At 44.8% G+C, this 24,103-nt stretch overlaps 1 protein-coding gene across 3 annotated transcripts; it reads left to right on the top strand.

Moving 5' to 3' along the window:
• Positions 1 to 7,576: 7,576 nt before the first annotated feature.
• On the top strand, positions 7,577 to 23,903 carry LOC140402573 (protein LBH). 3 transcript variants are annotated; one of them, XM_072490423.1, is made up of 5 exons: positions 7,577 to 7,696; positions 7,845 to 8,223; positions 8,944 to 9,031; positions 13,612 to 13,819; positions 19,781 to 23,903. In XM_072490423.1, the coding sequence occupies exons 3-5, from the start codon at positions 8,945 to 8,947 to the stop codon at positions 19,867 to 19,869; spliced, it is 384 nt and encodes a 127-aa protein (XP_072346524.1). In that variant the 5' UTR covers positions 7,577 to 7,696; positions 7,845 to 8,223; position 8,944; the 3' UTR covers positions 19,870 to 23,903. The 3 variants fall into 3 exon arrangements, with proteins under 3 accessions (XP_072346524.1, XP_072346523.1, XP_072346525.1); XM_072490422.1 differs by having other exon boundaries at positions 7,650 to 8,223; XM_072490424.1 differs by lacking the exons at positions 7,577 to 7,696; positions 7,845 to 8,223 and adding an exon at positions 8,300 to 8,360.
• The last annotated feature ends 200 nt before the right edge of the window (positions 23,904 to 24,103 follow it).

Raw genomic sequence — 24,103 nt, 5'->3', positions numbered from 1 at the left:
AACTGCACTCATCCAGTGTTGTCTTGTGTTAGTGCTGCACTCATCCAGTGTTGTCTTGTTGAGTTAGAGCTGCACTCATTCAGTGTTGTCTTGTTGTGTTAGAGCTGCACTCACCCAGTGCTGTCTTGTTGAGTTAGAGCTGCACTCATTCAGTGTTGTCTTGTTGAGTTAGAGCTGCACTCATTCAGTGTTGTCTTGTTGTGTTAGAGCTGCACTCACCCAGTGCTGTCTTGTTGTGTTAGAGCTGCACTCATTCTGTATTGCCATGTTGTGTTAGAGCTGCACTCATCCATTGCTGTCTTGTTGTGTTAGACATGCACTCATCCAGTGTTGTCTTGTTAAGTTAGAGCTGCACTCATCCGGTGTTGTCTTGTTGTGTTAGAGCTGCACTCATCCAGTGTTGTCTTGTGTTAGAGCTGCACTCATTCGGTGTTGTCTTGTTGTGTTAGAGCTGCACTCATCCAGTGTTGTCTTGTTGTGTTAGAGCTGCACTCATCCAGTGTTGTCTTGTTGTGTTAGAGCTGCACTCATCCAGTGTTGTCTTGTTGTGTTAGACATGCACTCATCCAGTGTTGTCTTGTTAAGTTAGAGCTGCACTCATCCGGTGTTGTCTTGTTGTGTTAGAGCTGCACTCATCCAGTATTGCCTTGTTGTGTTAGAGCTGCACTCATCCAGTGCTGTCTTGTTGTGTTAGACATGCACTCATCCAGTGTTGTCTTGTTAAGTTAGAGCTGCACTCATCCGGTGTTGTCTTGTTGTGTTAGAGCTGCACTCATCCAGTGTTGTCTTGTGTTAGAGCTGCACTCATTCGGTGTTGTCTTGTTGTGTTAGAGCTGCACTCATCCAGTGTTGTCTTGTTGTGTTAGAGCTGCACTCATCCAGTGTTCTCTTGTTGTGTTAGAGCTGCACTCATCCAGTGTTGTCTTGTTGTGTTAGAACATAGAACATTACAGCGCAGTAGAGGCCCTTCGGCCCTCGATGCTGCGCCGACCTGTGAAACCACTCTAAAGCCCATCTACACTATTCCCTTATTGTCCATATGTCTATCCAATGACCATTTGAATACCCTTAGTGTTGGCAAGTCCACTACTGTTGCAGGCAGGGCATTCCACGCCCTTACTACTCTCTGAGTAAAGAACCTACCTCTGACATCTGTCTTATATCTATCTCCCCTCAATTTAAAGGTATGTCCCCTCTTGCTAGACATCACCATCCGAGGAAAAATGCTCTCACTGTCCACCCTATCCAATCCTCTGATCATCTTGTATGCCTCAATTAAGTCACCTCTTAACCTTCTTCTCTCTGACGAAAACAGCCTCAAGTCCCTCAGCCTTTCCTCATAAGATCTTCCCTCCATACCAGGCAACGTTCTGGTAAATCTCCTCTGCGCCCTTTCCAATGCATCCACATCCTTCCTATAATACGGCGACCAGAATTGCACGCAATATCCAAATGCGGCCGCACCAGAGTGTTGTATAGCTGCAACATGACCTCATGGCTCCTAAACTCAATCCCTCTACCAATAAAAGCTAACACAATATCCGCCTTCTTAACAACCCTCTCAACCCGAGTGGCAACTTTCAGGGATCTATGTACATGGACACCGAGATCTCTCTGCTCATCCACACTGCCAAGAATCTTACCATTAGCCCAGTACTCAGTCTTCCTGTTATTCCTTCCAAAATGAATCACCTCACCCTTTTCTGCATTCAACTCCATTTGCCACCTCTCAGCCCAGCGCTGCAGCTTATCTATGTCCCTCTGTAACTTGTAACATTCTTCCGCACTGTCCACAACTCCACCGACTTTAGTGTCATCTGCAAATTTACTCACCCATCCTTCTACGCCCTCCGCCAGGTCATTTATAAAAATGACAAACAGCAGTGGCCCCAAAACAGATCCTTGTGGTACACCACTAGTAACTGGACTCCAGTCTGAACATTTCCCATCAACCACCACCCTTTGTCTTCTTCCAGCTAGCCAATTTCTGATCCAAACTGCTAAATCACCCTGAATCCCATGTCTCCGTATTTTCTGCAGTAGCCTACCATGGGGAACATTATCAAACGCTTTACTGAAATCCATATACACCACATCAACTGCCTTACCCTCATCCACCTGTTTGGTCACCTTCTCAAAGAACTCTATAAGGTTTGTGAGGCACGACATACCCTTCACAAAATCGTGTTGACTAACTCTAATCAAATTATTCCTTTCCAGATGATTATACATCCTATCTCTTATAAACCTTTCCAAGATTTTTCCCACAACAGAAGTAAGGCTCTCTGGTCTATAGTTACCGGGGTTGCACTCATCCAATGTTTTCTTGTTGTGTCAGACCCTCACTCATCCAGTGCTGTCTTGTTCTGTTGTTAGACCTGCACTCATCCAGTGTTCTCTTGTGTTAGAAGTGCACTCATCCAGTGTTGTCTTGCTGCGTTAGAGCTGCATTCATCCAGTGTTGTCTTGTGTTAGAGCCTCCCTCATCCAGTGTTGTCTTAATCTGTTGTTCGAGCTGCACTCATCCAGTGCTGTCTTGTTGTGTTAGAGCTGCACTCATTCAGTGCTGTCTTGTGTGAGAGCTGCACTCACCCAGCTCTGTCTTGTTGTGTTAGAGCTGCACGCATCCAATATTGCCTTGTTGTGTTAGAGCTGCACTCACCCAGTGTTTCCTTGTTGTGTTAGAACTGCACTCACCCAGTGTTTCCTTGTTGTGTTAGAACTGCACTCATCCAGTGTTGTCTTGTGTTAGTGCTGCACTCATCCAGTGTTGTCTTGTTGTGTTAGAGCTGCACTCACCCAGTGCTGTCTTGTTGTGTTAGAGCTGCACTCACCCAGTGTTTCCTTGTTGTGTTAGAACTGCACTCATCCAATGTGCCTTGTTGTGTTCGAGCTGAACTCACCCAGTGTTGTCTTGTTGTGTTAGAGCTGCACTCATTCAGTGTTCTCTTGTTGTGTTAGAGCTGCACTCATCCAGTGTTGCCTAGTTGTGTTAGAGCTGCACTCATCCAATATTGCCTTGTTGTGTTAGAGCTGCACTCATCCAGTATTGCCTTGTTGTGTGAGAGCTGCACTCACCCAGCTCTGTCTTGTTGTGTTAGAGCTGCACGCATCCAATATTGCCTTGTTGTGTTAGAGCTGCACTCACCCAGTGTTTCCTTGTTGTGTTAGAACTGCACTCATCCAGTGTTGTCTTGTGTTAGTGCTGCACTCATCCAGTGCTGTCTTGTTGTGTTAGAGCTGCACTCATTCAGTGCTGTCTTGTGTGAGAGCTGCACTCACCCAGCTCTGTCTTGTTGTGTTAGAACTGCACTCACCCAGTGTTTCCTTGTTGTGTTAGAACTGCACTCATCCAGTGTTGTCTTGTGTTAGTGCTGCACTCATCCAGTGTTGTCTTGTTGTGTTAGAGCTGCACTCACCCAGTGCTGTCTTGTTGTGTTAGAGCTGCACTCACCCAGTGTTTCCTTGTTGTGTTAGAACTGCACTCATCCAATGTGCCTTGTTGTGTTCGAGCTGAACTCACCCAGTGTTGTCTTGTTGTGTTAGAGCTGCACTCATTCAGTGTTCTCTTGTTGTGTTAGAGCTGCACTCATCCAGTGTTGCCTAGTTGTGTTAGAGCTGCACTCATTCAGCATTGCCATGTTGTGTTAGAGCTGCACTCATCCAGTATTGTCTTGTTGTGTTAGAGCTGCACTCATTCAGTGTTGTCTTGTTGTGTTAGAGCTGCACTCACCCAGTGCTGTCTTGTGTTAGAGCTGCACTCATCCAGTATTGTCTTGTTGTGTTAGAGCTGCACTCATCCAGTATTGCCTTGTTGTGTTAGAGCTGCACTCACCCAGTGCTGTCTTGTGTTAGAGCTGCACTCATCCAGTGTTGTCTTGTTGTGTTAGAGCTGCACTCATCCAGTATTGTCTTGTTGTGTTAGAGCTGCACTCATCCAGTATTGCCTTGTTGTGTTAGAGCTGCACTCACCCAGTGCTGTCTTGTGTTAGAGCTGCACTCATCCAGTGTTGTCTTGTTGTGTTAGAGCTGCACGCATCCAGTGTTGTCTTGTTGTGTTAGAGCTGCACGCATCCAGTGTTGTCTTGTTGTGTTAGAGCTGCACTCACCCAGTGTTGTCTTGTTGTGTTAGAGCTGCACTCATCCAATATTGCCTTGTTGTGTTAGAGCTGCACTCATCCAGTATTGCCTTGTTGTGTTAGAGCTGCACTCATCCAGTGCTGTCTTGTTGTGTTAGAGCTGCACGCATCCAATATTGCCTTGTTGTGTTAGAGCTGCACTCACCCAGTGTTTCCTTGTTGTGTTAGAACTGCACTCATCCAGTGTTGTCTTGTGTTAGTGCTGCACTCATCCAGTGTTGTCTTGTTGTGTTAGTGCTGCACTCATCCAGTGTTGTCTTGTGTTAGTGCTGCACTCATCCAGTGTTGTCTTGTTGTATTAGAGCTGCACTCACCCAGTGCTGTCTTGTTGTGTTAGAGCTGCACTCATCCAGTGTTGTCTTGTTGTGTTAGAGCTGCACTGATCCAGTGTTGTCTTGTTGTGTTAGAGCTGCACTCATTCAGTATTCTCTTGTTGTGTTAGAGCTGCACTCACCCAGTGTTGTCTTGTTGTGTTAGAGCTGCACTCATCCAATATTGCCTTGTTGTGTTAGAGCTGCACTCATCCAGTATTGCCTTGTTGTGTGAGAGCTGCACTCACCCAGCTCTGTCTTGTTGTGTTAGAGCTGCACGCATCCAATATTGCCTTGTTGTGTTAGAGCTGCACTCACCCAGTGTTTCCTTGTTGTGTTAGAACTGCACTCATCCAGTGTTGTCTTGTGTTAGTGCTGCACTCATCCAGTGTTGTCTTGTTGTGTTAGAGCTGCACTCACCCAGTGCTGTCATGTTGTGTTAGAGCTGCACTCATCCATTATTGCCTTGTTGTGTTAGAGCTGCACTCATCAAGTATTGCCTTGTTGTGTTAGAGCTGCACTCACCCAGTGTTTCCTTGTTGTGTTAGAAGTGCACTCATCCAGTGTTGTTTTGTGTTAGTGCTGCACTCATCCAGTGTGCCTTGTTGTGTTAGAGCTGCACTCACCCAGTGTTGTCTTGTTGTGTTAGAGCTGCACTCATTCAGCATTGCCTTGTTGTGTTAGAGCTGCACTCACCCAGTGCTGTCTTGTGTTAGAGCTGCACTCATCCAGTGTTGTCTTGTTGTGTTAGAGCTGCACTCATCCAGTGTTGTCTTGTTGTGTTAGTGCTGCACTCACCCAGTGCTGTCTTGTGTTAGAGCAGCACTCATCCAGTATTCTCTTGTTGTGTTAGAGCTGCACTCACCCAGTGTTGTCTTGTTGTGTTAGAGCTGCACTCATCCAGTGCTGTCTTGTTGTGTTAGACATGCACTCATCCAGTGTTGTCTTGTTAAGTTAGAGCTGCACTCATCCAGTGTTGTCTTGTTGTGTTAGAGCTGCATTCATCCAGTGCTGTCTTGTGTTAGAGCTACACTCATCCAGTGTTGTGTCAGAGGTGCACTCACCCAGTGTTGTCTTGTTGTGTTAGAGCTGCACTCATCCAGTACTGTCTTGTTGTGTTAGAGCCTCACTCATCCAGTGCTGTCTTGTGTTAGAGCCTCACTCATCCAGATGTGTCTTGTTATGTTGGAGCTCCACTCATCCAATGCTGTCTTGTTGTGTTAGAGCTGCACACATCCAGTGCTGTCTTGTTGTGTTAGAGCTGCACTCATCCAATGCTTTCTTGTGTTAGAGGTGCACTCATCCAGTGTTGTCTTGTGTTAGAGCTGCACTCATCCAGTGTTGTCTTGTTCTGTTGTTAGAGCTGCACTCATCCAGTGTTGTCTTGTGTTAGAGCTGCACTCATCCAGTGTTGTCTTGTGTTAGAGAGTCACTCATCCAGTGCTGTCTTGTGTTAATAATAATTGCTTATTGTCACAAGTAGGCTTCAATGAAGTTACATTGTCGCCACATTCCGGCGCCTGTTCGGGGAGGCCGGTACGGGAATTTAACCTGCGCTGCTTGCCTTGTTCTGCATTACAAGCCAGCTGTTTAGCCCACTGTGCTAAACCAGCCCCTAGAGATGCACTCATCCAGGTAAGTGGAAATTGTTCCCTCTCACTTCCAAATCTTTCCGCGTGAATGGTGGGCAGGCTTTGCGGAGTCAACAGGTGAGTGACTGGCCTCAGGATCCGAGCTGCTGATCTGCTCTTGTAGCCACACTGTGTACATAACTGGTCCATTCAGTTTCTGGTCAATGGTGATTGTGGCGGATTGATTATGGTAAAGGCATTGAATATCAAGGCGGGGTGATCAGACCTCTTGTGGAGATGGTCACTGCCTGGAACTTGTGTGACACGTTTGTTACTTGGCTGTTATCAGCCCAAACCTGGATATTGTCCGGTTTTTGCTGCTATGGGCTTGGACTGTTTCAGTACCTCAGGCTTTCAAATATAACTGAACACCGGGTTGGCTGGGTTTTTGGCATTAACATCAACACCGACATGTGCTGAAGTGGTTCGCCCAGCGGAAATCACTGCTGCCTGTCCTTTTAGGCATGATGTGGAGATGCCGGCATTGGACTGGGGTGAGCACAGTAAGAAGTCTTACAACACCAGGTTAAAGTCCAACAGGTTTGTTTCGTGTCTCTAGCTTTCGGAGCGCTGCTCCTTCCTCGGGCGAATGAAGAGGTATGTTCCAGAAACATATATATAGACAGATTCAATTGAATTTCACTTCTTACTGTCCTTTTAGGGTTAGAAATAAAGATGAGGCCATGTAATTCATCTGCAATATCCAGATCTCAGAGCTTCGCACCCCTCCCATTTTCTCTAACCATAACTCCAGCTCTTTAAGATTCGGCCGTTCCTGAAAATCAAAGCTCGCTCACTCTCCTCTGAAACATCATGACGATCCTTCGGGGAGACCTGGAACATGTGGTTTTCATGCAGATCTGTACAAGTTGTGTTTATCGGAATAAGGACTGTCTCAATCCATGTTCGTACAGAAGTTGAACACTCTCACGACCAGAGTTATTCATTCCGCATTTAGGTTATCACAAGTGTATCTGTCAGCCAGCTGGTGAACATTGACCCAATGTGTTTATCTTTACATCTACCGTGCACAGCTCAGGTTGAAACACCGCTCCTGCATCGTGACTTTCATTTCTTTTAATGGTCTTGCTAAAAAAAAACATCTGACCGGTCCATATGTCGACGAGGACTGGATTGCTGGTGTTAAGGCTAAATAATGACATGATGGATGCTATTCTCAAACAGATCTCCCTGGCTGCACCGGTTTTAATCCTTAACAGTTGTGCATATTTTAAACTTTAAAAAGGGCAAATCTGGAGAGAGATGCGATATAAGACGTCACAACCGCAGCACTCAATTTAGATTTTAACCCCTTCGCAGATCGGGGAAGGTTTCTTCCTGCTTTCTGGCAAACGGTCTCATTGTGTTTTATTGCACAGATCACTTGTCAGCCACCCCCACCCCCCTGCCAGGGAAGTGGCTATAACACATGGGGGGGGGGGGCGGGGGGAGGAGTGTCAATTCACAAACCTCCCCCAGAGCCCCACAAGGTTAAACATCAGGGCGGCTTGTCACAAAGTAGGGGGCCATAGATTAACCCCATGGAAAACTTGGAAAGCTTCTGCTACGGCCCATCTCCCAGATGAACAGTCACTCGCTGATCTTTCAAATCAAGGTCTGCATCTATTTGAATAAAGGGGATGGAAGCGCCTTCTCCAGCCTAAAATAATTCCAGTGCCAAGTAATTGATCACAATGTGGCCATTACCATAATTTGTGTACATATGTTTAATGTTTCTATCATGCACTTTTTTTTCTTCACAGAGTAAACGAGCTATTCTTTTGATCTAACCCCCCGCGTCCCTTCCCACATTGTGCTTGCGTTGGGTGTGATACCCCTCCTGTTGAGCAGCCGGCAGTGGGATCACTGACTCCCAGCTGGGCTGCTGATGTGTCGAGAGAGACTCTCTCTCTGCTGCTCTGTGTCTCCCTGTGGCTGCATGGACAATTGCTGGAGTGCCTCACACTCACCAGGTCCTGCCAGCTCCAGTCGCCCGCGGCCAGCTGAACGCGGTCACCCAGCAGAAGCGGCAACCGGAGAGTGATCAGCAGCACTTCATCTGCAACACACACACAGCACACCCCTCAGAGGAAGGACAAGCGGAGAGTGTGCGCGGCGCCCAGGTGTATTGATTCTCTCAAGGTAAGAATGGGGACTGTTCCCCTCGCCCCCCCCCCCCCCATATCCCATCCTCACTGTGCTCTCTGCTACCAGCGGAGGGGCTGGGGAGCTGGACCACTGCAATCCGGCGCCCTGGGCGCCAAGATTGCTCCTTCAAGGTAAACATTTCGCTTTCTTCCCTCAGCCACTGTGTGTCAGAATGGCGTCAAACTACTGCCGGGCGTCACATAAACCTGCCAGAACAACCGGGGACCGTGTCGTTGTGGAAAATCATTTAATTTTTTTGGCAGCTTCGTGGTTTTTCACCCCCCACCCCCTCCGCGCGCGAAATGTTTCCGCTCCTTGCTGGAATGTATGGGAGTGGGCTGCCCCGGCTTGAATGACTGTCACTGAGCGGATCCAGCTCCCCACTCCTGTCTCCCCACAACACCGTTGTTCAGCCTCGCGTCTGAAAATACCAGCCAGCTGATGCCTTTCCCACTGGGCTCTGACAAGGGTGACCGTCCCTCTCCCTGTCTGACGGATTGAAGTGCATCGCTTTTCTCCCCGGTTTTCACCGTCCCCGGATAGGAGCACTTTGGGTGCTTTTTAAAAATTGTTTTTAGCCAACTTGCTTCGTGTTTGTAAGACACCCCACTGTGCCAAAAATTAAATCATGGTTCTAACTAAAAATGCCAATGGACTATAGGAACGTACATTGGCGTGTAGAATTTTTCAAACTCGTTTAGTTCTCTGTTTCAGAATGACGGAAGTGATGAGCAGCTGCGAGCCTGTAATGGAGGATTTTACTTTAAATCAGACACCAGAAGAGGGAAGACTCCCCTTCCAGGTAATGTGTGTGTGTGACTGACTATGTGTGTGACTGACTAAGTGTGTATGTATGTCTGACTGTGTGTCTGTCAGTGTATGTATGTGTGTGTCTGTGTATGTATGTGTGCGCCTGACTGTGTGTGTGTGACTGACTGTGTGTCTGACAGATTGCGTGTGTATGTGTGTCTGACTGTTTGTGTGTCAATGTATGTGTGTGCCTGACTGTGTGCCTGACTGTGTGTGTGACTGAGTGTGTGTGTCTGACTGTTTGTGTGTCAATGAATGTGTGTGACTGAGTGTGTGTGTTTGACTGTGTGTGTCTGACAGATTGCGTGTGTATGTGTGTCTGACTGTGTGTGCATGTCTGACTGTGTGTCTGTCTGTCTGTGTATGTGTGTGTGTGTATGTGTCTGTGTGTGACTGTGCGTGTGTCTGTGTGCATGTATGTCTATGTGCGTGTTTGTGCCTGTGATTGTGTGTGTGTGCCTGTGTATGTGTCTATATGTGTGTATCTGTGTATGTTAGGGTGGGGGTGGCAGGAGGTCAAGGTGATCAACAAATATATATTATCTTAACTATTTCTTCTGATTTCTTGCTGTCACATTCTACACAGCAAGTTGGCAGTGTATAGAAGTGACGCTTTGTTACTCGCACACATGCGGGTTATCGCCAGTGTTCCTGGTTGAGTTTATTTTTGCTCCTATCACCAGACAAACAGTGCAAAGAATCACTTTAGCAGCATACATTTTATCACTCATTATAACCACAAATTACAGATGTATGAAACAAAGAATGACAAATTCCCGTTTTTAAATGGGAACTGTATTTCTTTGAATTGTTGACATGTTCCTAATTGTCAAGGGAAACACTGGGATACTGATTAACGATGACTAGTTACTATATTCCCCAGAATTGGGCAGTAAACATGAGATCACATCTGATCTGGAGGTTCTCCAAAATGGCAAGATGAAATGGCTTCAGTCATTAAATGAATCAGAAAGCTGGAGGTGTTGGAGGAGGATTATGTGCTTGACTGTGTCAAAGATAGCAGAGAGGTCAAGCTGAAATAATGCACTATAGTTACAATCACAGAGAATGCGAGGAATGATTTTACGGATGTTAGAGCTATTTTGGTGCTGTGGGGATAGATGAACACTTAGTCAGAAGTGTCCAAATAGGGAATGCGGGAGAGGTGGACAGCGATCTAGGAGGTGACAACACAGTCAAGGATTGTAGAGAGTAAGGGAAGGTTGAAGATGGAATGATATTTAATGAAGACAATTCTTTATGAGCAGGCGGGTGGTGACAGTTATTTTTCAAGATAAGGTGAACAGTGCTCGAAGAGGGCAGCATGTGGCACAGTGGTTAGCACTGCTGCCTCACAGCGCCAGGGACCGAGGTTAAATTCCGACTTTGGGCGACTGTGTGGAATTTGCACTTTCTCCCTGTGTCTTCGTAGGTTTCCTCCAGGTGCTCCGTTTTCCTCCCACAGTCAATAGATGTGCAGCTTAGATGGATTGACCATGCTAAATTGGCCCTTAGTGTCCAAAGGTTAGGTGGGGTTATAAGGATTGGGCCTGGGTCGGGTGCTGTTTCAGAGGGTCGGTGCAGACTTGATGGGCCGAATAGCCTGTTTCTGCAATGAGGGAGTCGATGATTCTAAGAGGTAATTGCTTAGAATAGCAGCTAAATGTGGGCCAGGAAAAGACATTGGTATGGCCAAGAGTTTAGTGGGAAAGGAGATACAGGAGTTTGATCTCATGAATGAGATGAAGTTGGAGAAGGCATGGATAAAGATATGTAGACATTAGATAGACATGAGGGATCAAAACTAGGTTAGGGATGAAACAGGCGATTAGTATCGGTGGGAGGCGGAGGAGGGTTCAGACCATCTCTATCAGCGATGAAGAAAGCCATTCTGGTTTAGCTCAGTCGGCTAGACAGCTGGTTTGTGATGCAGAACAAAGCCAGCAGCGCGGTTTCAATTCCCATACCAGCTTACCCGAACAGGCGCCGGAATGTGTGACGAGGGGCTTTTCACAGTAACTTCATACTTGTGACAATAAAAGCTTATTATTATTAATTCCATGCATTTATTAGAAGAGCCGGAAGAAATTTAAGGCGATGACTGGAATTAGCCCATTCTGGTAGGATGGAATTCTACCATTTGGAGACTAACTGCAGTGGTGGGTGACTCTGGCAGCTCCTGTCACACTGGCCAAAATAGCAGGAACCTGTGCCAAACTCTGTGTTTGCAACCTCATCAATTATGCACAGCCAAGCTCCCATCCGACTCTCTTGATGGGCCGGCAGCTGATTTATCCACCCGCCCTCAGCTGATGGGTTCAAAAATCCCAGCACCATATTTAAATACCAGTCCAGCACACTGCTATCACTCTCTCCAGCCCACTTGTCTTCACCAGGCCAGAGGGAAAAGGCCAGTAGCCTCAATGGGAAGCCTTTTCCTCAATTCAATCACCTTCCCCCAGCCCACGCCACACATCGACTTCTACCGATCACATCTGGAGTCGTCATCCATCATCTTCCAGTTATCTATTTGGTTTCCCGTTGACCCTTTTGTTTGTAAGCTTTTCAAGCAGCCTTGTCTCCCCTCGGTCCTCTTCCTTCTTCCTTCCACTGTTTATCTTCTTCATCCACTTCCTTTCCTTTCTGCCTGCTTTTGTGAGTCCTCACCCTACAACCCCCCCCCCCCCCCCCCCCCCTCTCCGCACAGCCCTCCTTCCATATTGTTCCCATGGTCTTCATCAAGTCACCATTCTGCTACCCTCCCCCACCTCATACACCACCCCGGTTGAACTTAGGCCCTTTGTTGTGGTGGCTGCATGAGTCAACAGCACAGGGCTGTCCAGAGAGACACTGCTGTGTGGCATCGGGAGGGAAGGTGATTCCTATACTCCACAATCCCAGGTGCAGTACTGATCCGACTCGATGACACAGGAGGGTCCATGGATCCAGCAGCACGGTGCTGTCCATGAAGACCAGCTTGGCATGGAGTTTGGGGCAGGAACCGGTCTTCCCCAGTAGCGTTGTGAACAGCACATCTGGAGCAGCGCAGAGCTATAGCAGAAAGCTTTGTTGCACTCACCTCAAAGTCTCTTACCAACTGAGGGCCGTCTTGTGCACGCCATTCTTTTAGCAATCGGGTTTGATGCCGACGTGATTTCCTGCTGGTGTGACGCATGGTTGGAAGGCCTGATGGGACACCAGTGGGCAGCTATTTTAATGAGAATTCATGAGATGCAAATCCCATTCATGCCACCTGTCGGCGGGATGACCGACCTGCCATTGGGAGAATTGCAACATAATTTTACTCTGGTGGGTTTTCGGCTTTCTGGCTCCCGCCAGGTTTTCCACGCCCTCCTGCCACCAAACCTACGTCAGGCATGTTGGGAGAATTCGGCGCATGGAGTCGAGTGTCATCAGGAACGATCTGACCGTGGATGGCTAAACCAGACGTATGTCAGAAAAATCTAATCTGCATCCCTTGGATTGAAAAGGCAATAGATTGGCTGCACAAGGGAGCAGGACTGGTTTTCAACCTGGATGGGGAAGGTTTTCCTTGGTGGCACGTGGCGGGGGCAGCACGGTGGCACAGTGATTAGCACTGCTGCCTCACAGCGTCAGGGACCTGGGTTCGATTCCGGCCTTGGGCGACTGGGTGAAGTTTGCACTTTCTCCTCGTGTCTTTGTGGGTTTCGTCTGGGTGGTCTGGTTTCCTCCCACAGTCCAAATATGTGCAGGATAGGTAGATTGGCCATGATAAAATTGCCACTTATCATCCAAAGAAGTGTAGGTTAGGTGGGGTTATGGGGATAGAGCAGGGGAGGTAGGGTGCTCTTTCAGAGGATTGTTGCAGACAAGATGGGCTGAATGGCCTCCATCTGCACTGTAGAGATTCTATTCTATGCTAATAGTAAGCTTGATGGAATAGTTGAGCAAATCAACAATTGCAGAGGTATTACGGCAAATGGAAGTAGGCAGCATGGAATTTGCAAGTGCAGTTTTACGAAATATTGTGGTGATCTTTCTCCCAGAGGTGGATGGATGCAGAAGTAACTGAGGTTGATGGAGAGTTAGAGAGTAAAGAAGGTGAATCATGAAGGATGCAATTAAGTGGTTGGAGAGAGCCTTGTCAGAGACTAGATGATTGGAGAGGCCGCAGTAGTTGTGTGGCTAAGGTTTATGCCTCAAATGGGTAGGAGAGTTTGGAAGGAATGTTACAGAGGAAAGAGAACATTGAATTTGGATCAGAGTAGATGATGGGAGCTGAGAAGGAAATTGAAATCACCTTGGATGGTCAAGGTCGTAGAACGGCTGTCCACCAACTATTTCAACTGTAAGGTGAATGGCCTGATGTGGACAAAAAGGGAGAAGCTATCACATTTCATTTCGCTATAAGAAAAACTAGCACACGATAAACGTGTATTGGCACATACACAAATAAAAGAAAGTAGCTTCATATTTTAATGAAATAAAATCGATCAGCTTGAAATTATTAATGTTATTTTTGCAGGAAGAATTGAAAAATACAGAAGGAAGGAATGTACCATTAGCAGTAATAATCTATTTTTACAACAGATATTTCCTGATCCCCGTGAAAAATCTGAAAGGTTTCCCAAGATGACAAAACGACTGCCATCAATTGTGGTTGAACCAACTGAGGGTGGGGAGGTGGAGAGTGGGGAGTTGCGATGGCCACCTGATGAAATGAATGTATCAGAAGATGCGGAGCATCACCAAAGTGAATTAACATCGAAACCAAAAATACCAGAGGATGACGAGGAAGGTAAAACGCGCATTTCTATAATTGTTTTCGTTGATTGCGAAAGTTTATATTTAGGACTAATTAATACCAAACAATGCCCACTTAAGAATTATTATCCTTCCAGAAGAAGAAGGATTTGGTGTCACAAGCGAGCTTATGTTCCTCCAGTTAATTTTTGCTTTTAAACAATATTAGAAGGCATACCTTTCTTTTCAAATGGAAAGCGCATACAATAATGGCCTTCACAATTGTTGCTTCTAGTAACGGTATCCCATATATCTACAATGTAAAAGACATATTTAATCAATAGGGCTGTCATATTCAGAGTACAGCAAGCCATGTTATTATGTTACAGTAATGAGTTATGTTTTATTACAGTTAGAATCCTACTAAATATAAAACGTGTTCAGTAATTTTAGCTTCGGTCAGATTTTTTGGAAAGTTAAGTTACAATTTTTGCTCATTCATTAAACTATACATTGGAACAGAAATAGTTAACATTCAATAAGAAATATTTGTTCTAATCGTTTTAAGACTTTCAAAATATGCTGCTCTTTCTGGATGAAATGCAGCAGTTTGCTGACTATAAAATGTATTGAACAACAGAGAAAAGCAAGGAATGGTGAAGGGGAGGGAGTCATGTAATTCCCACCTCTCCACTTTAGCTTTGACAAAGGATGTATATCCCACCACAACTGGTATCAACCCAGTGGTGGGTAGGAGGCCCGTCATGCGGTGAGTGAGCTACCAGGATGGGGGTCCCTTGTTCACAGGTACTCAGTGCTTTATGAAGGGACTCGGCATCGTTAAGGATGTCAGGGGGGGTGGTAGCCACAGAGAGCCATCTCCTGCCCTTGCTGTCGCCCCCCCCCCCCCCCCCCCCCCACTTCCCTCACCTTTTCTGTGACCTCTTCCCGCCATCACTTACTTGTGGCCTGGGACCCAGCGACAGTACTGGGCCTAGGGTAGGTGTCATATCAGCAACATCCACCACTTGTCCAGCGAAGCTGCTGTTCAACAGAACTGCTGTCCTCTATTTGGCCAGTTAAGTGCCTGAGTAGTATTTAATTGGGCAGGCTTTTCTTAAAAGAGCGACTCTCGCTGACGCTCCAGCCATTGTCTATTAAATACTACCAACAATGGGGTAGGTATGTGAAGATGAGTTAGTCTTTAGGCAAGTGCATAGAATTTCAGAAGTCCCAGTAGAATCATTATAGATGGAAGCCAGGCATTTACCAGGACTGAACCCTTGTTCTGAGCTGTTGCTTGCTAGGTGGAGGATGGCAAGCTACTTGGCAATAATACAAGACAGTGTAACTTGTTCTCCCAGCTGGGTGAAGGGTAAGGGGTCATGTAATTCCCACCCCTCCTTTTGGCTTTGACAAAGGATGTACATTCCTTTCTCTTGGTTCTTGGGATTGTTAATGTTTCAAACATTAAGACTTTCAAAGGAGGTTACAGAATCCTTTATCAAATCAGACTTTTAGTTTCCATTGTCCAGGAAAGACAATGGCCTTTGCATAATTCCTTTGAAGTTGATTTCTGCAGCTCATGAGTTGTTTGTGTCTCTTCAGAGATAACGAGGTAAAAGGTGTTGTGTTATTGCCAAATAACTATTATTGTTCAAAAGTGCAGCCAGGCATGGTTTCAGTCATTTTACAGTCTTTGTCCAGTTTGAAAAAAATTAGAAAGTAGGCATGTTGATATTTATATAATACATTAAAATATACTGTGAGGTCTTACCTCTGTTACAGAAGTTACAAAGAAATTATATTTATTTGCAGTCTGATACAGCTGAGAGCATCATAAAGATTAACAATCAGGTGCAATTTTATTTCACTTATACAAATTCCATTTACCATATGTTTCTGCTTTAAGTTTTCTCCTGTCATATCCCAATCTTGTCTTGGATCATGTCAAGGAACAGCACTTCAGGATCTGCCATTTATCTTAAAATCTTAGAATCGGCCCATCAGGTCTGCACCTACCCTCTAAAAGAGCACTCTACCCAGGTGCACTCCCCTGTCCACCCTGCCCTATCCCTGTAACCCCATAACCTAACCTGCACATCCCTGGACACTAAGGGGCAATTGACCATGGCCAATCCACCTAACCTGCACATCTTTGAACTGTGGGAGGAGACAGGAGCACCTGGAGGGAACCCATGCAGACATGGGGAGATTGTACAAGCTCCACACAGACAGTCACAAAAGGCCGGAATCTATCCCTGGTCCCTTTGTTTGTTCTTCATGCTGTATTCGATCCTAGATAGAGAATGGACATTGGCAGACTAGATTCTATTCTCAGCTGACATGCATACACATGTACTTTCCAGGAACTATTATTGAACTTGATTAGGATTCGGAAACCTAGCTGACTGTCCTTCTGCCTAACATGGAGACTCAAGCCAATTGTCACTGTTATATTTTACACTTTTTAATAATGTTACAGCACGATATACATATTACAATTATTCATAATACTTTTACTGAGAACAAATTGAGGTGGCGTACTGATACAATAAAGCACGGTGCTGCATTATGGTTTTGCCACATAATGGATCACAATTTGCTGTCAGAAGTGAACCTAACAGCTTCTGCTTTTCGTTAGGCTTGTCCTTGCATGTTTAGATTTTAATTTTTTTGCGTGGCAATTTGATGAGATTTCAAGCTGATAACATTGCAGTGAAGGAAGTGGAGCCTCTGGGGCCTGAGTAAACAGGGCAAGCAACTGTGTATCTCGTCAATCAATCAGATTGAAGGTTTGTGAAATTAACAACACCAGGGCTGGGAAGGAAGTGTAAATTGGAATGGGCGAATTAAATGCAAAATCAGGCACGGAAAAATAAATAAGGAAAGGTGGAAAATATTGGATTAAAAGAGAGAAGGAGACAGAAAGGAGAAGTTTAAAAAAAATAAAAACTACATTTTAAAAATCTCTAACAATGAAATACTTGAAGAAATGAAACTGCACTTCTGTGATGGTGAATTTTCAGTGAAGAATGTGACAGCAGTAATGAGCTCCTATCAGGTTACTAAAAGGAAACTCAGAGCTGAACTTTACGAGTGCAGGGGGTGGTGGGGTACTGCTCCCCCTCCCCTCCACACCATGGAAAAGTCAACAGGCTTTAAAAACGGCTCCCCTAGGCAGCACGGTGGCGCAGTGGGTTAGCCCTACTGCCTCACGGCGCCAAGGTCCCAGGTTCGATCCCGGCACTGGGTCACTGTCCGTGTGGAGTTTGCACATTCTCCCCGTGTTTGCGTGGGTTAAGCCCCCACGACCCAAAGATGTGCAGGTTAGGTGGATTGGCCACACTAAATTGCCCCTTAATTGGAAAAAAAATGAATTGGGTACTCTAAATTTATATTTAAAAAACGGCTACCCTGCATTGATAATATGCTGGGGCGAAGGTGACAGTGTGACCTCCACCCCTCAGGCACAGAAAGTCCCGCCCTTGAGAGCTGCTGGCCAATCTGATTAGCAGGAAGACGGTGGGCTAGACATCTTTCCCATTTTAGATGACTTTCTGCCCCAAACATGCACGATGGGCTCTGTAAATCTCCTCTCACACTAAAATGATGAGGCTCAACTTCCTGTGCCACATTCTGTTCTTATGAGTAAGTACAGCAACTTCACGCTTTTAAATGCATGTCAATGGTGAGGCAGATAAGGAGATGCTATTTTTGCGAAGCTAACAACCGAACAATGATTTTAGCCTCGCTGTAATTTTGACGGCTAACTTTTAACAGATTATTTTATGATTGTGAGTGTTGCTTGTAAGGCCAGCATTTGTTGCTCAACACTAATGGGCGGCACGGTGGCACAGTGGTTATCACTGCTGCCTCACAGCATCAGGGACCCGGGTTCAATTCCAACCTCGGGTGTCTGTGTGGTGTTGCATGTTCTCCCCGTGTTTGCATGAGTTTCCTCCCACAATCCAAACATGTGCAGGTTAGGTGGGTTGGCAATGCTAAATTGCCCCATACTATCCAAAGGCTGGTTGGGATTACAGGGATAGGGTGGCGGATTGGGCATAGGTAGGGTGCTCTTTCGAGAGGTTGGTGTAGACTCAATGGGCAAAGTGGCCTCTTTCTGCACTGTGGGGATCCTATGATTCTAATTGCCCTTGTGAAGGTGCTGATGACCCACCTTCTTCTGCGACCTATGTGATTTAAGTATACACTGAAGCAACGGCGATATGGTTCCCAGTCAAGGTGGTGTGCGATTCAGAGAGAAAAGTGCAGTTGATGGTTTTCCCATACATCTTCTGCCCTTTTTCTTCTAAGTGGCAGAGGCTATGGGTTTGGAAGGTGTTGTTGAAGGAGGCTTGCGTTACATCTTGTAGATAGTACATACTTCTGCCATTGTATGTTGGCAGTGGAGGGAGTCAATGCTTAAAAGTGGCGGGTGGGGATTCCGGTCAAGCGGGCTACTTTGTCTGGAATTGTATTGAGCTTCTTGAGTATTGTTTGAGCTGCACTTATCCAGGAAACTGGAGAGCATTCTATCATACTCCTAACCTGTGCCTTGTAGATGGTGGACAGACTCTGGGGAGTCAGGAGGTGAGTTAGTAGCCGCAAGATTCCTAGCCTCTGACTTGCTCTTTTAGTCACAATATTTATCTCTTTGCTCTAGTTAAGTTTCTGGTTGATGTTAATCCCCAGGGTGTTGAAGGTGGGGGGATTCAGCAATGGTAATGCTGTTGAACATCAAGGGAAAATAGTTATATTATGCCTCGTTGGAGATGGTCATGGCAGGTATTTGTGCGGCGTGAATGTTATTTGCCACTTATCAGCCAAGGTTTTGCTGCATGTGGGCAAGGACTGTTTTAGTGTTTGAGGAGTTTCAAATGGCACTGAATACTGTGCAATCACCAGCGAACATTCACACTTCTGACCACAATGAGTTTCTCAACTCAGACAAGAGGAAGAGCAATAGAACTTTGAGTCATTTCTCCTTCTTGAGGAAAATTTGGAGCATAAGTCATGCTGACATCTGTTTCCCATTAACTAGTTCAGAAATGCTTTGCATGGGTATGAGGAGAGGTTGCTTCTTGCTTTATTCAACAGTAGCACTTAACAAAAATTATTTTGGGACTGGGAATGCTGAGGTGAGTAACTCACTTCCTGGCTCCACAAAGCCTGACCTTCACTTTGCCTGCAGCTCCAGTAACACTCAAGAAACTCAACACCGTCCAGGACAAGGCAGTCCACTTGACGAGCGCCCCATCCACAAACATTCACTCCCTCCACCACTGATGCACAATGGCAACAATGTGTATACAAGAGGCACTACAGCAACTTACCAAGGCTCCTTCGTCACCACCTTCCAAACCAGTGACCTCTAAACAAGGGCAGCAGATGCATGGGAACACCACAGGTTTCCCTACAAGCACACACTATCCTAACTTGCAATCCACCGTTCCTTTACTGTCGCTGGATCAAAATCCTGGGACTCCTTTCCTAACAGCACGGTGGGAATACCTGCACCATATGGACGACAGAGAGTCAAGAAGGTGGTGGTGAAGGGATTAGGGATGGGCAATAAATGCTGGCCTAGCCAGCGACACCACGTCCTGTAAAGAATAAAGAGTGACATGTGTATGGTATGAATCCTCCTTATTTTTTAACATTAAGCTGGAGTAACGAAGAATGTAGTACCACTTAATGAATCAAATCAGCCCCGGTGACCTGCACAGGATGTTAACCCCACATGTGTCATTTTTCTTTGTTAAAATGTTCATTTTCTGCAACAAAATAAATGCATGTAAAGTTTGCTTTTATGTACAAAAAGAATAGTGCCATTTGGACTGAGGGAAGTATTCTGCAGCATAATACCTTTTTATTTTGTTCTTTTGTTTTATTACACATGAGGAAAGCTTGGGTAACTTTGGATCATGCATTTAATAATTGCCTGTCTGATTATAACAAGTATTCTATTTTCTAGTTCGAAAGTAAATTATGCTAATTCTGTTCATTCTAGATATATCATCACAACCCAGTCAAATACCAGAAATCGAAATAGACTATTCTGATCAAAGAACATCAGAAAACTCAACTGACAGCAGCTAAAAGCTGACATGACCAGACTGGCATCCCACTGTGAATGTTTGGTCACAGACTGGAACCTGGTAGAGAACCTCAAAAGGGATTCTGAGTCAACAGGCTTGTTTGTCAAAAGGCTTCATCTGAATGTTTTGCAGTTACTTGAATTTCTGACATTATTTATATATGTGGTGGTTGATGTTACATAGAGATAGTGTTTATTGTTTATATATTGTCTGTGTCTTAAACCTCAAGCATTAAGTACACAAATAAGCATTATGTTCATATTTAATCAGCAATGTCTTTCGTTGCCTATAAAGCTACAGGTGTAGTAGCTGCTTTTACTCGTCCTCTCCTTCTATGTCAATCACCACACCTGATCCAGATGTTACTTACATTGGAGTAAAACGCTCATTATTAGCAAGTATTCACTCGTGTTCCACACATATTAGTGTAAAAGTGAAATAAGTATAAGAAAAGGCAAATTAGACAAATTCTGCCATAAGAAAACAATAAGAAGTCTTACAACACCAGGTTAAAGTCCAACAGGTTTGTTTCAAACACCAGCTTTCGGAGCACTGCTCCTTCCTCAGGTGAATGAGGATGGAGCAGTGCTCCGAAAACTAGTGTTTGAAACAAACCAGTTGGACTTTAACCTGGTGTTGTAAGACTTCTTACTGTGCTCACCCCGGTCCAACGCCGGCATCTCCACATCATAAGAAAACAAACGCCCCTGGGATGGATTTTGAGTTTTGGAATGTGAAGGGCTATCTGCTGGCCAGGTTCTGGAAAGTTACAATGGTCAAACACTGTGATTTATGAACCTGAGATAATGTGGACAGAAATCAGTTAGCAATTTGAGAAAAAAAAAACAAGTTTGAGGTCTCGTTATTCTAAACCTTTTTCCAATTGCAAGTTGACACGGCACAGACTGTTCCCAGGCAACAGGAGGAATCTGCAGCATTGAAATGAATGGAGATAGCAGAGGATAAGTAATACAAGGACATACTGAAGGGTGCTATGTATGAACTCCACATGTAGATCGTCACATAATATTTGCAATATTTTATATGGAAAGCATATTTTATATTTGTGTTACAGTTCATTTTGAATCAAACGCTTTCAGCTCTTTCCAGCACCATCGCAAAGAAAAATGTGTGTTGCAATGTCACAATTTATTTGCAGAATATCAGTGAAAAATTGGGCAGATTTTCATTCCTGTAATATCACTAGATTATATTCAGTATAAAAAGATTATCAAACTAATTTTGCAGGTGTTATCAGATTGATATATGATAGATATATGGGCCGGGATTCTCCCTTTGGGGGACTAAGCCCCCATGCCCGCTGGAAAACGGATGAGAATCACTCCGGACTTTTTCCTCAAAGGTCGGGGGTGATTCCCTGTTGCCCAGGGGGTTAGCGGACATCTGGCGTGCGCCCGGCAGCTCTTGCACTGCTGGACATAACGCACGGCCGCGCATGCGCATGGCGGCCGCAACCGGGTCCGCACATGCGCGGGAGCCCGGCTACAGTGCTATAGTACCAATCTCAATCTCTTCATAGAGCATGCAGTGGCATAGTGGTATTGTTGCTGGAGCAACAATCCAGAGACCCAGGGGACCAGGGTTCTAATCCCTCCATGGCAGGTCTGAAATTTGAATCCAATAAAAATCTGGACCGTGTTTGTTGATCGTTGTAAAAACCCATCTGGTTGACCAACACCCTTTAGGGAAGGGAAGCAAATCTGCCATCCTCACTTGGTGTGGCCTACATGTGACACAGCAATGTGGTTGACTCCGAAATGGCCCCTCAAGGGCAATTAGGGTTGGGCAATAAATGGATGAAGCTCTTTTCCAGATACTGCTTTCATTTGGACCTCAATCATTCATAAAACCGGCATTAAATATCCATGCAGAATTGCCACCTGAAATACTAACAGCATGGAATTCCAAAACAATCTTCCAGTTCTTAAAAAAGTACTTGATTGGGTATTTTTGATTGAAAAAGGGGGAATCCGATCCTTTTCCCTGCTCACATCATTCCAACCGCAATTTGACTTGGTTTATTATATAGAAAGAGAATAGAAATTGATTTAAACAAGACTATTGGTGTTAAATGCAGCAATAGAACAACTAAAAATTAATTGAAGTTAGCGCCAATTCAAACCACAGCTCATTTTTAAGTTAGCGTATCCGTGCATTATTTATTGAGAATTAAGCTAAAAGGTTTGAAATTCCCACCATTTAATGTTTACTCATCAATACACACAGTAGGCAATGAAATGCATGCTGTACCAGAGAAAGATTCACATTATGTTGGATAACTTTTATATCCAATGCTGTCATTCACTTATCATATTTATGTGCTGTTCTCCAAATTGGAATAAGAAAAAAGATCAGTGTTATCTGTTACTGTACAAGATCGCGTTGAAGTTTCCTCCAAATATTTTAGATCCAAAGTTCTTGTACATTCTGATCAGCAAAATGGCACAATCTGAACGGGATGGGGGGGAACTTTTGACCACTTGTAGCCTGGCATTGAAAATCCTTCAGGAAAACAGTGGATGGGGACCTTGCACCGCTCCCTCTCGCAGTGCATGCCCAGACTGAAGTCTGGCAGCCGTGGCATACAGCAGCTTTTAAAATGTCAGCTTCCTTACTTGGAAAATAGCACATTCATGCCCTGGACCTTTCAGCCCTCCTTTTAGCTTGACCTGACTTTGCTATGCTGTAGCTAAGTGTTGCAGTGAAATCCGCCCCCCCTCCCCCCATCCCTGCTGGGACACGTGTTCTAGTGAGCCAAAATGATGCAGACACCCATCCAAAGAATGTAAGTTCACTGACTCCATGATTTCTAATGACGGTCAGCATCTGACCCATTGATGAGAAGAGATCCTGAACACTGCTGCACATTTAATAATGCAGAGGTCCACCAGAAAGTTTGGGTCCACTGCCGATTTATACAATGGTTACATTTGTACTGTGTTTATGATTCGTCCTCCGATCATGATGGTGATGTGATTCTGATGATTCCTGATATAATTGAACATATTCTTAAGCAGAGCCTGAGTTAACTACATTATGCTGCTTTCCATTCTTTTATCTTTAGACCAACGTGGTTGATTCGAATACTTTCAATTTATTGCATACTTTCAATTTATTGCATCTTCTAATAAAACTTAATCACAACTCTGTTTCTTAATTGTTGGGTTCGTTTTCAGCTTTACCCAACAACATGAAGATAACCCGCAACATCTTCAGCATGCTTTCTTCTGCTAAATGCCAGCAGTCATCAAAAACAGGCTGGCATTCCTTGCAACCTGACGCTCAGTGTTTGGTCCTTGGGGGTGCACGCACGCATGAATGTATCCAGCTAAAAGGAGAGGTTAACTGTGCAATACAAAGGTTACTTCACTTGTGCTGACCAATTGTAAAGAGTACATGGAACTGTTGGGGAAGGGATTCAGCTGATGGTCACCACCAAGTTCAATTAAAAGGAAGGAATGACTCTTTCATGGCTCAAATATCTGAGAAATGTCTGCTGCCTTACCAAACCATGTACATCACTTCCCAGTGGCTCCAGCCATTTGCATACCTAAAAAAAAACATAACTGTGTTGTGCGGTGAAGTGAGAAGGACAGGGATACCAAATGTAGGAGATAGCATAGTCTCCTTCCACCGCATGTACATTAGCAACCAAAAATGGGACACTGTTTCAATCATTGTCTGTTTCCAAAGCACTCACTTATTTTAGTGAAAGCTCAGCACATCTATTTTTTGTGCTATAGCAATAGACCCTCGCGTGGCAACTAAACAAAACTCAGTTTTCAGTTCTGTGACCATTTCCAATTCAGTACCAGCCTTTAAAATAGAAGTGTACATTTGTGATACTGTACCTGAAAAAGACAGGTCTGTCTGACTTTGTTTCTTGTAGTTTGTTTAGCAAGAGGTGTGTGTGCCACTTTCGTGTTTCTACAATTCAACATTTCTGATACTCTGCTGAGCTGTAATTATAACACATTTTGTGCATATGGTTTCAAAATAAAATGAACTAGAAAACTTTGTTGTCAATTTTATATCTTTATTGATGAATCAAACATAAATGAGACATCAACAGCATTAGGCATATGAGATTTGACTAGAAAACTCTAGTACAAACGAACATGCTTCTTGGCATCTTTGAAATGTTCTTTAAAAACATACTACACTAGGTAAAGTTAATATGGTCAAATGTTTCAAAAAGCCATCTTGTATATCTC

Source organism: Scyliorhinus torazame, chromosome 2, assembly GCF_047496885.1.
Source record: "Scyliorhinus torazame isolate Kashiwa2021f chromosome 2, sScyTor2.1, whole genome shotgun sequence".
Taxonomy (NCBI): domain Eukaryota; kingdom Metazoa; phylum Chordata; class Chondrichthyes; order Carcharhiniformes; family Scyliorhinidae; genus Scyliorhinus; species Scyliorhinus torazame.
This window is presented reverse-complemented; position numbering and strand designations above follow the sequence as displayed.